The sequence below is a fragment of the Canis lupus genome, chromosome 20 (assembly GCF_011100685.1).
Source record: "Canis lupus familiaris isolate Mischka breed German Shepherd chromosome 20, alternate assembly UU_Cfam_GSD_1.0, whole genome shotgun sequence".
Taxonomy (NCBI): Eukaryota; Metazoa; Chordata; class Mammalia; order Carnivora; family Canidae; genus Canis; species Canis lupus.
In genome coordinates this window covers 43,442,797-43,455,191 of record NC_049241.1, presented here as the reverse complement: position 1 = coordinate 43,455,191, position 12,395 = coordinate 43,442,797, and the positions used below count along the sequence as shown (strand labels likewise).

Sequence of the window (12,395 nt, the reverse complement as noted above, 5' to 3'; positions counted from 1 at the left end):
GTGATCCAGGGTCCTGGGATTGAGTCCCTGATCCAGCTCCCTACAGGGAGCCTGCTTCTCCCTCTGCCTACGTCTCTGCCTCACTCTGTGTGTCTCTCATGAATAAATAAAATCTTAAAAATAAAATAAACAGGCTTTACCTTTTTAAAAATCATATGCCACTGGTCCTTTACAATTTGTTCGTTGATTCCTTCATTTGTAGCAAGAAACACTAGTGGGGTCAGGTGAGGGGTTGGGTTGTGGGTACATAAACTCCTCCAGGAAAGTGGTTGGTCAGGAATCCTGCTTTCCTGACTCCCAGCCCACTTCCAGGTGAGAAAAGTACACTTTATCCCAAATCACGGCCAGGTAATTCCCTTCACAGGGCTATAAAATCACAGAATATGATGGAAGAAGATCCTGAACCATCATTAAGGACCCAGAGGTCACAAGACCTACCCAAGGCCAGCAGGCAGTTGTAGGTAAGCTAGGATGCAAATCCTTTTTTCTTTTTTTTAGGATTTTTTTAATAATAAATTTATTTTTTATTGGTGTTCAATTTGCCAACATACAGAATAACACCCAGTGCTCATCCCGTCAAGTGCCCCCCTCAGTGCCCGTCACCCATTCACCCCCACCCCTGCCCTCCTCCCCTTCCACCACCCCTAGTTCGTTTCCCAGAGTTAGGAGTCTTTATGTTCTGTCTCCCTTTCTGATATTTCCCACACATTTCTTCTCCCTTCCCTTATATTCCCTTTCAATTATTTATATTCCCCAGATGAATGAGACCATATAATGTTTGTCCTTCTCCGATTGACTTACTTCACTCAGCATAATACCCTCCAGTTCCATCCACGTCGAAGCAAATGGTGGGTATTTGTCGTTTCTAATGGCTGAGGAATATTTCATTGTATACATAAACCACATCTTCTTTATCCATTCATCTTTCGATGGACACCGAGGCTCCTTCCACAGTTTGGCTATTGTGGCCATTGCTGCTAGAAACATCGGGGTGCAGGTGTCCTGGCGTTTCATTGCATCTGAATCTTTGGGGTAAATCCCCAACAGTGCAATTGCTGGGTCGTAGGGCAGGTCTATTTTTAACTCTTTGAGGAACCTCCACACAGTTTTCCAGGGTGGCTGCACCAGTTCACATTCCCACCAACAGTGTAAGAGGGTTCCCTTTTCTCCGTAGGATGCGAATCCTGACATCAAGACACTCCCAGTGCTCTTTACGCCACCTGCCATCTAGTTTATTCCGGGGCCACCAAACTGGTGTCTTTCACTTGTCTGCAGCAACTGGAATAATCGGACCCGCAAGTAATGGTTTCGGTGACGTCAGAAACCCGGTAGAGGGGCAGCCCGGGTGGCCCAGCGGTTTAGCGCCGCCTTCAGCGCAGGGTGTGATCCTGGAGACCCGGGATCGAGTCCCGCATCGGGCTCCCTGCATGGAGCCTGCTTCTCCCTCTGCCTGTGTCTCTGCCTCTCTCTCTCTCTATGTCTATCATGAATAAATAAAAATGTTTTTAAAATCTAAAAAATAAAATAAAAGAAAAAAGAAAAGAAAGACACCCGGCAGAGGACTGGGCCGAAGGGCGGGGCTTGCGGCCGGGAGGCGGGGCCCGGGAACGGGGGGCGGAGCCTAGGGCCGCCGCGCAGATGCCCCGCCGCCCCCGCCTGTCTGTGTCTGCGCCGGTCGCTACCGATAAAGTTGTTGTTCTGCCAACATGGCGGCGCCCACAGTGACTGTCCGGGCCGTGTTCCCCTAAAAGTGGAACCGGAGGCGTGAGGAGCCGCAGGCCAGGGCCTGTGAGCAGGTAAACCCCGGCCCAAGGCTCAGAGGGACGAGGGACTTCTGGAGGGGAGGCCTCTGCCCGCGCATCTGGAGGCTCCGACTTGCCGAGGGCAGGAAGGGGAGGCGCGGGCTGGGTTAGGTGGCCCCGGAGCCGGGCGTTTCTGACCTAGGAAGCCCCTGAGCCCCGGGTCTTCAGACTCCTGCAGCCACGGGCCCTGAGGATAGCTCTGGAGTCTCCCGTCCCCAGGAGAATGCACCTGGTCACGTAGTTGTGTGCTTAAGTTCCCCTGCCCTAGTTCATCCCCGGATCTTTGCTTCCCTGGGCCGGGGGTCGGACCGTCCAGGGCATCTCCGTGCCCCGAGGTCATTGCCGCAGCGTAGGAAGGCTCGGGAGCCCTCAGAGATGACGTGGGGCCACCTCCTCATCGTCCAAAGACGACCCACGGTTCCCGACTGGAAATCATTGTCTGAGGCGCCACAGGGGATTTAGTCCTTGCAAAAGCCAAAATCTGTATTTTTTGTCACAAAATCTGTTTTCTTTAAGATGCACCTTCCCCGGCCCCTTGCACATTTTCTGGTGGGCGCACGCAAATGCCCTCTCGTTCCTTCTTCCGTGTGTTCAGTCTCTTCGTCTGTCTCCTGCTCTTCCGGTAGGTTTCTTGGCCCATATAGGATTGTCATTTCTGTCCTGTTCTTAGGCCTGTCCCGTCCTGACCACGAGCCGCTGCCTCCATCGTTATCAGAAAGCTTAACCTTAAAAAAAAAAAAAAAAAAAAAAAAAAAAAGGAAAGCTTAACCTTAAGCCCCAAGAGAAGGTGAGATCAGGACTACTCTGAAGTGCAGTAGTGAGGATTGATGCTTTGGAAGGATGTGGGAGAAAAGACCGGATTCCAAGCATCTAGGCAAGAAAGTGGATGAGACAGAGATAAGGAAGAAAAGGGCCGAGTTGATCCTAAATACAAGACCTGAGCCACACCTTTCACATCGATGGAATGGGCATAATTCTCTAATAAAACGGCTGCATCTGTTGCCAGGAAGAGGCTGGGCCCCTCAGGGCTTTGGTGGTGGAGTGGCCAAGAGCAGGGCCTGGAAAGCAAAGAAAGAGAACAGCACTGAGCATCAGGAAGTTCCTGTCAAGGCAAATTGAACAAGCCTTTTAGAATTTCTAAAAGAAAGTGGGTTTTATTCAACGCCAAGTTAGGACAGCTGCTGGGGTACAGAATCTTCACAAAGAAGACAGTGCTCCTGTGAAGGAACATTTGGTGTGGGGTTATATAAGCTCCAGGGAAGGAACATTTGGTGTAGGGTTGTATACATTTTTTTTTCTTTTTTACATAAAAAGTTGCAAATCATTAGACAAAGGATGTTTCAGAAAGTTGCAGACCTTAGTTTATGCTTCTAGTATATGCAGGACTGTATGACTTTAATCTTATGGGAACCAGGGAGGTTTTCCCATTTTTAAAAATCTTTATGTTTGGAATGCTCCTTTTTGTATTGTTTCATAAACGAAGCAGATATACAATGTGTGCTGACACAGAAAGAGAGCCCATACTTTGCCAAATCATTTTGACCCTGGTAAGTGTGTTAAAGTGTAGCTTCCCTGGGAGCCCAGGAGCAGGGCCCACAAACATTAAAGTTGAAAATTTTTCTTTTTTTTTTTTTTTTTTTTTTAATTTTTATTTATTTATGATAGTTACAGAGAGAGAGAGAGGCAGAGACACAGGCAGAGGGAGAAGCAGGCTCCATGCACCGGGAGCCTGACGTGGGATTCGATCCCGGGTCTCCAGGATCGCGCCCTGGGCCAAAGGCAGGCACCAAACCGCTGCGCCACCCAGGGATCCCTGAAAATTTTTCTTTATTTTATCAGTATCATACTATATGCTGTGTCCCCCTGAGTCTTGAGGATCCCCTAACTTTGGGCGTGAATTTTTCTTGAAGATTCTTGACATGTTACCACATTGCTCCCCAGAGAGGTGGAATCCGTTTATATTCTCACCAGCAGTGTGTAAACATGCCCATTTTTCACTTAACAGATTTTTGCTGATCTGTCAAGCAAAATATTTCATTGTTGTTTTAATTTGCATTTTTTGATCAGTTCTTAAGTTGATGTTTTTCATATGTTTCTTAGACATTTGTATTTCTGTTTCCATTTTTCCTTTGCCCATTTTTTAAATTGGATTTTTAACGTTTCTCTCTCTCTTTTTTTTCTTTTTAAAGATTTTATTTATTTATTCATGGAGAGGGAGACCAAGAGAGAGACAGGGAGATGAGGCAGAGGGAGAAGCAGGCCCCATGCAGGGAGCCTGACATAGGACTCGATCCTGGGACTCCAGGATCACGCCCTGGGCTGAAGGCTGGTGCTAAACCGCTTGAGCCACCCAGGCATCCCCAACGTTTGTCTTTTCATATGTTTCTTTTCATATGTCTCTTTTTCAACGTTTCTCTGTTCATATGTTTCTTTATAGGGTAGGATAATCTTTTGTTATTGCAGTTTTGGCAAAGATTTTGTCTCAGCTTATTGCTTACTTCCTCATTTTGTTCATGGTGTTTTTGTTGTACTGACACATCTTCAGAGTCAAATTTATTAATGGTTTGTGAACTCCTCTGTTGCTTTATGCTCAGGACAGAACATCCTGCACCTTGGAAAAATATATTAAATACTTATATTTTTGTCTTGTTTTATGATACTTAAAAAAATTCTTTAATCTGTATGGGATTTACACTGGCTTATGGTTTAGGATGAGGGTCTAATTTAAATTTTTTCCCGTTCATTAAATAATATATCACTTTCTAATCTACTTGTGCTTTTTTCTTTATGAACTTTGAGTTCTTTAAATGCCCAGATCAGTTTCATCTATACCACTGGTTTATGTAAAGGAGAGGTTGTCAGTGAGCCATGTATTATGTAAGCATATTTAGAAAGCTTATTCTCATTGGTAGATAGTGTTGTATGTGTTGTTTACAATTAGTATATAATATGAGGATGTTACAGAGACATTTAGAATTTTCAGTGAAAGAATGACCTCCCTTCATATTGCTCATATTGGTGATCTGTCTGCACTCTGGGTTTTCATTTGTCACAATGGCCAACAAGCAATGAAAGCAAAAACTTGTGAGACTGTGGCTCAGGTTAATTTGTTTTTATGGTTTTTTGTGTCCCATTGTTTCTGTTGGGGAGAATAGTCCCGAACCTTCTCCTATGTGTTCTTAGGGAATGAAGTTCAGGAGAGAAATGGCAGGCATCTCTGTGTGCTCCTTGCTAATTGGGCAGTCTTTGGCTTGTAAAAATAGGAAAATGCTGACTTAGCCAAGGAACCATGAAATCCATGACTCCCGTGGATAGTTCTAATTATGTAGAAACCCAACCCTTAAAAATAAATACAATTGCCTCAAGTGTACAAAGTGTCTATATATCAGGTTGGTCATATGGACTTGCTGTTATTCAACCATTTCTATATAGTTAACCTTGATATCTATAGTCACATCTACACACTTTAGAATAGCCTAGCCCAGTGGATATGGAGGTTTTCAGGTTTTTGTTTGTTTGTTTGTTTTGTTTGTTTTTTTTTGTCTGTTTCCACCCCCAAAGAGGCAAAAGGTGTTAAATACAGTGAGACTTGGTATATCAAGATCTTTGGCAGACCATCTTGTAAAATGCCAACACTGTGATGCCATTTTATGTGGGTGTGAAACCCACTTGTGTAAGCCTATAAACTCTCTTGGCAACATCTGTGACCCAGGACCTGTGTGAAAACAGGCCAAACACTAGTAGCTATGGAAAAATTTTTGGGAGAATCAAACAATTAACACCAGCTTAAAGTGCACGTTCTTCCTTTAGTTCTCTCTTGGTTTTATATCTGTTTTTTTACTGTAGCACTTCTCACGTGGTCTTGTATAAGAAGGCAGAAAGATTAGGCTATTTAGTCATAAGTCTTAAATATTTGATGACCTGTCCCCTCAGCCTTTTAGAAAAACATGAAACTGCTTCCACGAGGTCATTTTTGGAATTCACCTTTGGAGAAAGCCAGTGAAACATTCAAGTTGAGTCTTGAATGGCTGCTGGATGTCCTGGTGGACCCCAACCTATGGGTTGTATTCTAAAAACACCATGGCACTCACCACTATTATACACGTATATTTATTTGTTTGTATTCTTACCTGCTTTTCTTTACTAATGTATAAGTACCACAAAAGAAGAGACTTTATGTTCTCTGCTGTATCTCCACTGCCTAGAACAGTGTGTGGACCTAGTGGCACTCAATACATATTTGGTGAATAATGAATGAAGAACTAAATGAATAAGCAGTCTTATAAATAATAGTTATTTCTTGGCTCAGTTTATGAGTACATGGAACTTACAATATGTATGAAAAATGCAAGTAATTTCTCCAAGTCTCTGCACCTCTGGAAGGCAACATCTGAGCCCCAGGCCAAGCCAACTTGTGGTTGGAACTCCTCTGAAGCCTGGATGATGGGACGAGAAGTGTGCTGGACAGACCCTGGCCTGGTCTTCAGGAAAGGGAGACTGGGAGCCTGTGGCAGGGGCTGGCCCAGCTGGCAGTCTCCATTTGCTCCTGTAGGAGTTTTGTATCTTTGGCATCTGGGAACACTGACTGCCTTTATATTTTCCATTAAAAAGTTTGTGTTTTGTTCAGTTGAAGTTCTCCTATGTTATTTTCAGGAAAGGAAGTCATCAAAAATAAGAGAGCATGTGCATGTTCAGGAGACACCAGACTATGTGGAACAGGAGGACAAACTAGTGAGAGGGTTCTCTGGGCAGCTCCTAAGTGTGCTCTCTGCTCTCTTTATCAAGGCCTTCCACCTTTCTGCACAATGGCTTCTGCCTGCCGGAGACTGGGTTTTTACATCTCTTTTCTGAAAAACCAGCTAGATGGTGGACTAGCTATCATCAGTGTTGGAAGGAGAGTGATTCCGGGATGTGCCAGAGGTATTTACAGTGCCACGGGAGAGTGGACGAAGGAGTACACGCTGCAGACAAGAAAGGATGTCGAGAAATGGTGGCATCAACGAATCAAAGAACAGGCCTCCAAAATTTCCGAAGCTGATGTGAGTATTCTGAGGGCTGAAGTTATCATTTGAAAAGTAAATCAGCCCACTCCATCCTCCTATTGAAAAAGGCCTTCAAAAGATCCCCACTGCCTTAAGTAGGACATAAAAACTCCTTACACTGGCCTGCAAAGCCCCCTGCAGTCTGTTCCCTGCCTCCCCACTCGTGGGCACCTCGCTGGCTTTCCTTCAGCCACAGGGGTCTCCTGGTTGTTCCTCCCACATCCCAGGCCCGGTACTACCCCAGGGCTTTGGATGTGCCATTCCCTCTGCCCGGGTGGCTCTTCCCCAGGTGTTCTCTTGGCACCCTCTTTTACCTCCTCCAGTCCTCTGATGTCACCTCCAAGAGGCCCCCAACCCCCCCTGGTAAACTGCTCTCGTGCCACACACACACACACACAAAAGGGGGTAGAAAAGAGGGGCTAAGGACTTGGACTCCGGGGCCCTATTGCCCAAGGTCAATTAAGTTAAGTGAGTGACCTTGAACCAAGTGGTGGAATCTGTGCTTCAATTTTCTTATCTCCTATAGACCGTGCTAATAATAGTACCCACCTGCTGCCTCAGATGCTTGTGAGTGATTGAATGAGATCAGACAAAGACAGTGCTTAGGGTTTCAGCGTGGTGCATATCCACAGGATCCATGCAGACAGTGCCACACTGGGCATGCTGGAGCTGCATTTACTGGAGAGACTCATCAGGGCTGGAGCCGTAGCAGGGGTTGGGTCCTTCATGGTGCATTGCATGGTGGGGCAGCGCACCAGGATCAGGCAGGGTCAGACGTGAAGCTCCAGGAATGACACCTGGACCCCTCACCTGTGGAGCTTTTAATATTCTGCATATTTTGAGAAGTGCCTGCCTCTCCCCTGGCCATAGACTGTGACCTCCAACCTGGTTCTGCCATCTCAGCATCAAGGTTTGGGACGTGCCAGCCCTTCCCTGGTGTGATCTGGGGCTGGGATCCAGGCTTACAGTGGCAGCTGTATGAGTTAGTGAGTCCTTGACTTCTGCTCTGGATGCATTGGTATTCCCCTTGAATAATTATCTTAAGTATTTTGTTGTACTCCATTTCCGTGGGGTGCCATATTGGAGCAGCGCTCCTTCTCTAGGAGTCCAGCCTGTCGGGGATAGTCTTGGGTATGGTAACCCTTACCTTTTGATACTGGTCAAATTAACAAATGGGAGATGTCATGTGTTACATGAAATGTTGACTCTGATCAGAGCCAAGCACTATAAGATGGTTTACTCTCAAGTTCTGACCATCCTTTTGTAATAGTTACCAAATAATATAGACTTTCTACATTTAACATAACATTAAAGAGATTCAGCCAGAGGCAAGCAGTTGAGTAAATATAACTGCACGAGACTGCTTTTCCCTAGACTTGCCTTTTCCCATCTCCTGATTCTCGTTCTTTTCAGACTCCTGCCTTCTAGGAGATTGATCACTGTGCAGAGTGCTGAGGGCAGTTATTTGTGTTAAAGTGAAGAGGATGGTTTTGGGAATTGGTTAGAAAGAAAATCTGGTATTGAGAGAGGTATAGTGGATAACAAGTGGAATGATAAAAAGGAAGGTTTGAATAGGATGCATGATTGTACATTGAAAGCCTGACGTCTGCCTCAGCAGGACATGAAAAGCCTTCATGTCAACACAACCAGACTCATATAACTAAACGTATTTTGGAAACAAACTAGGGAGCAGTTGAATTCTGAACAAGGAGAGTAAAATTAGCATTTCTTTTTGTCTTTTTTCTTCTTAGTTTAGATTATAATTTAGTGGCTGCCACACATTTTAAAGTTGTAGCTTACTGATTTTTGTGGGATTTCATTCTTAAGTAATTGTTTTTGGTTTTTTCTTAATTTAAATGGATCACAGGGTGCCTGGTAGGTGGCTCAGTCATAAATGAGCCTCTGGTCCTTGGCTTTGGCTCAAGTCATGATCTCAGGGTCATGGGATGATGCCCTGCCTCAGGCTCTACGCTCAGTGTGGAGTCTGCTTGGGATTCTCTCTCCCTCTCCCACTGTCCCTGCCCCCTGTTCGCACACATGTGCATGCACTCTCTAAATAAATAAATTCTTTTAAAAAATTAAATGGATCAAAATAAACTGTGTATCAATAATTGGAGAAGTAGCTAGAGGGATGTGGAGAGTGATCTGCTGGTGGCACCCCCTCTGGGTCTGCACTGGGGAATGATAAGGTGGAGAGGGGGCGATATGCCCAGTCTGGGGCCGGGCCAGTACTATGGGCTTGGCCTCAAGACCTCAGCCTGATTGTGGCACCTCTTTGATCCTCAGATTTCTTTGCATTGTTTTTCTCACAGAATTGTTTTGAGAACCAAGTGAGAAAATGTGGCTGAACACATTTTACTCACTGAAATGTTACATAAATCAAAGATACAAGAGGATAAAAATGTGTGGTATCTTTGTGAGGGACTATGAATACAAGTGGATGTCAGTGGATTTCGAAGCATTTAGAATGGACCTCACTCTGCTAGTAAAGATATTTAAAATCCATCCAGGGACAGCCCCGGTGGCTCAGCGGTTTAGTGCTATCTTCAGCCCGGGGTGTGATCCGAGAGACCCGGGATCGAGTCCCACGCCAGGCTCCATGTGTGGAGCCTGCTTCTCCCTCTGCCTGTGTCTCTGCCTCTCTGTGTGTGTGTGTGTCTCTCATGAGTGAATAAATGAAATCTTTAAAAAAAAAAAAAACTTTATAAATAAATTTATTTACATAAATAAATAAATAAATAAATGCATCCAGATGAATTTCTAGGAGTTGAATGTCCTGCCGTTATCATCATTATGAAAATAAGTTCCATTTAATGAGCATTTTACAGTATGTCAGGTCCTATCTTTCTATTACCTCATTTAACCCTGAAATAACCCTGGGGAATTTTTGAGAGATGAGAAAACAGAGTCTCAGTGGGAGGTTTGGTAATTTATTGGGATACCTGCCTACCACCTTTTGTTGCCTCACCGTTGATTTACAGTTTCTGAGCCCATAAAGGCAAAGGAATTTGCCCAGTGTTTCACAGTTAGTAACAACGCTAGGGCCAGAGCTGGGACTCTGGGCTCCTTCTCTCTGCCCGTTCCAGCCTCCACCACAGCTCTGGGACATGATCTACAAAGAGGCAAAAGTTATCTTTTCTCCTGACATCAGAAGCTGGCAAAAATAATAGGTCCCACTTATAAAAACCATCCCCTTCCCATCACTTGCAATCTTAATTTCTTTTAAAGGCTTACATTCTTACACTTTTATATAATTACGAGAATTTCCCCTTCAGTCAGATTCCTGCTCTGTTTTACCACAAACAACCATAATTCCTTCTTGCCATCCCCAGAGGATAAAACTCATTTCATTATCACGGAGGAAAATGATTTAATTCACATAGAAAAGCAAAAGGCAGGGACATGAGGGAAGCTGAATACCTCTTCTGCAATAAACAAAAATAGTCATGAATGTGAAAGACTTCTGCTAAGCAGTGCTTTTCTGCATATCTTCTATAAGCTCCATTTTGGAGTTTGGCTTAGTTAGTACGTAATGAATCACTCAATTGTACTATAAATTAAATCTGTTGGACAGACCTGAAGAAAAGAAGTAGTCAGGAAGAGACTGTATATGGAAAATGTTTGGGGTAAGATCAGTTATTAAATAAACATAATATAGAAAGATAAATCACTATAACAGAAAGAAGGTAATAAAAGAAAAATGGGCTAAATGTCAAAACTTAAAATGAAAACCCAGAAATGGTTTATATCAAGGATTTTATTGATTTTTTTTTTTTTCCCAGATCCTAAAGACCTCTGTGTAATAGCTGTTTTCCCACATCCCCTAAAAATGCCCCAAGAAAAGGCAATAGAGGGATCCCTGGGTGGCGCAGCGGTTTGGCGCCTGCCTTTGGCCCAGGGCGCGATCCTGGAGACCCGGGATCGAATCCCACATCGGGCTCCCTGCATGGAGCCTGCTTCTCCCTCTGCCTGTGTCTCTGCCTCTCTCTCTCTCTCTGTGAGACTATCATAAATAAAAAAAAAATAAAAATAAAAATAAAAAAGAAAAGGCAATAGACCTAATCCATTGTGAGGAGTGAGGTTCCAATGGTTTGGACAGTTTGCTCCAGATTCTGCACTGAGTGACAGAGTAAAGTCTTGCCCCTTCTTTGAGGGACTGGTTTCCAAGCTGAGAGGATTATATGTCACTTTCCTTCTTAAAGACAGCAAGTCCTGAGTCCCCATTGCCTCCACACCTCAGGGACTGTCTGTCTCCTGAGGTTTTCCTAAGGATCATGGATCTGCAATTTCTGATAAAAGTGTGTGACCAGCGTGCTGCTTTCCATCCATTTATGTAAATCAATTGCACTTGTCACTCCAGCATTATGCGATTTTCTCGTTTGTGTGTTTGCCAGAGTCCTCTGTATTCTCTTTTCCCTTTCTTTCCTTCTGGTAGCTTGACTTACCTCTTGGTAATTTTGGGTTGGGCAGTACAGAGAAAATTCTAGTTTGTTTTGCCCCATATTAGTAGCCCAGTTAAAGGTTTGTTTAACTTCTTTGCTGCAGGAAGTTTAAAGCAAAGGGTCAAATGAGACTTGGAAAGAATCTGATTTCTGGTTTCTTCTGCTTCCCTGATTCTAGTTGGCTGTGTCAATGATCAGTCGTGCAAATACTTAGCAAAAAATATACCACCCCCCTGTACACGAAAGAGTCACGAATATTCTGTTCTGCCTTTGTTTTCATTCCTTTTGGAGAAGCAAAACCTGCAAGTACTCTAGCAGGGCCACAGGAAGGAAGGAAGGACAGAAAGAGAAAAACAGGAGGCAGAAATAAATAAATGAGTGGTAATATCAGAAGGTGCTGACCCTCAGAGACCCAACAAAGCAATTACCTCTTCCTTTCTTCTGAGAGCCCTGCCATGAGAGCATTTAAGGCTGGGTAGCGGGAATGCACCTGTCCCCTGGACAGGATTTGTGTAGCTGGGGAAAATGCCCTTAGGTCCTAAGTACTCTGTGGAGGCTGGGTATTAAACTCCTGCTGGGGGTGGGGGTGAGATGGAATGAGGTAGGGGGGGATGGAGAGGGAGATAATTAAACATAGCCTTGGCCCTTGAATCACAGACCCCTAATTAGCAATCAATTAAATATTACCATGATTCCTTTGGAGGCTTATCCCCTCGGGCAGTGTATAAGCCCAAAGTCAGCAATCTCAGAAGGACTCCCCGCCCTGTGTTCATTCCATTTGGACACACATACTGTTTTTCTGTTTCTCCTGGTGCAGCTGTGTCTTTGGCAGCTGGGAGGTTCTCTAACCCTGGCAGGAGGCTGTCTGTAGATCACCCCTGGGAAACAACAACCTTCTTGCCTCGTTGGCTATGATTTTTCTCATTACTTTCCCCTTTCAACTTTGTCAAAAGATAAGCTCACAATACAGCAGAGAAAGCCAGGGCCCTAAGTGGGGCCTCAGGATCCTGGTCAACTTGTTAAATCCGGGTCTGAATACAGCTACAGGGGATTTAGGAAGGGGCTCCATTTTTAGAGGTGTCACATCTGTGTAATTCAACTATTGTGTC

The 12,395-nt window shown here is 44.5% G+C and overlaps 1 protein-coding gene and 1 long non-coding RNA gene across 11 annotated transcripts in view; one reads left to right on the top strand and one right to left on the bottom strand.

Moving 5' to 3' along the window:
* Positions 1-12,395, top strand: part of LARS2 (leucyl-tRNA synthetase 2, mitochondrial) — a 188,896-nt gene that overhangs the window by 32,733 nt on the left and 143,768 nt on the right. For 5 of the 10 annotated variants that reach the window (XM_038566686.1, XM_038566687.1, XM_038566679.1 and 2 more), the window contains exons 1-2: positions 1,660-1,796; positions 6,588-6,841. In XM_038566686.1, coding sequence (XP_038422614.1) covers positions 6,608-6,841 — 234 coding nt within the window. In that variant the 5' untranslated portion in view covers positions 1,660-1,796; positions 6,588-6,607. Of the gene's footprint in view, positions 1-364; positions 462-1,659; positions 1,797-6,587; positions 6,842-12,395 lie in introns of those variants that run through there. The other 5 variants (XM_038566683.1, XM_038566681.1, XM_038566680.1 and 2 more) reach the window with 2 other exon arrangements.
* LOC119864703 lies at positions 1,681-11,815 on the bottom strand. Its single transcript, XR_005374977.1, has 3 exons — positions 11,715-11,815; positions 2,751-2,860; positions 1,681-2,527 (listed from the first exon to the last, which is right to left on the bottom strand). It is a non-coding gene; the product is annotated as an uncharacterized LOC119864703 (long non-coding RNA).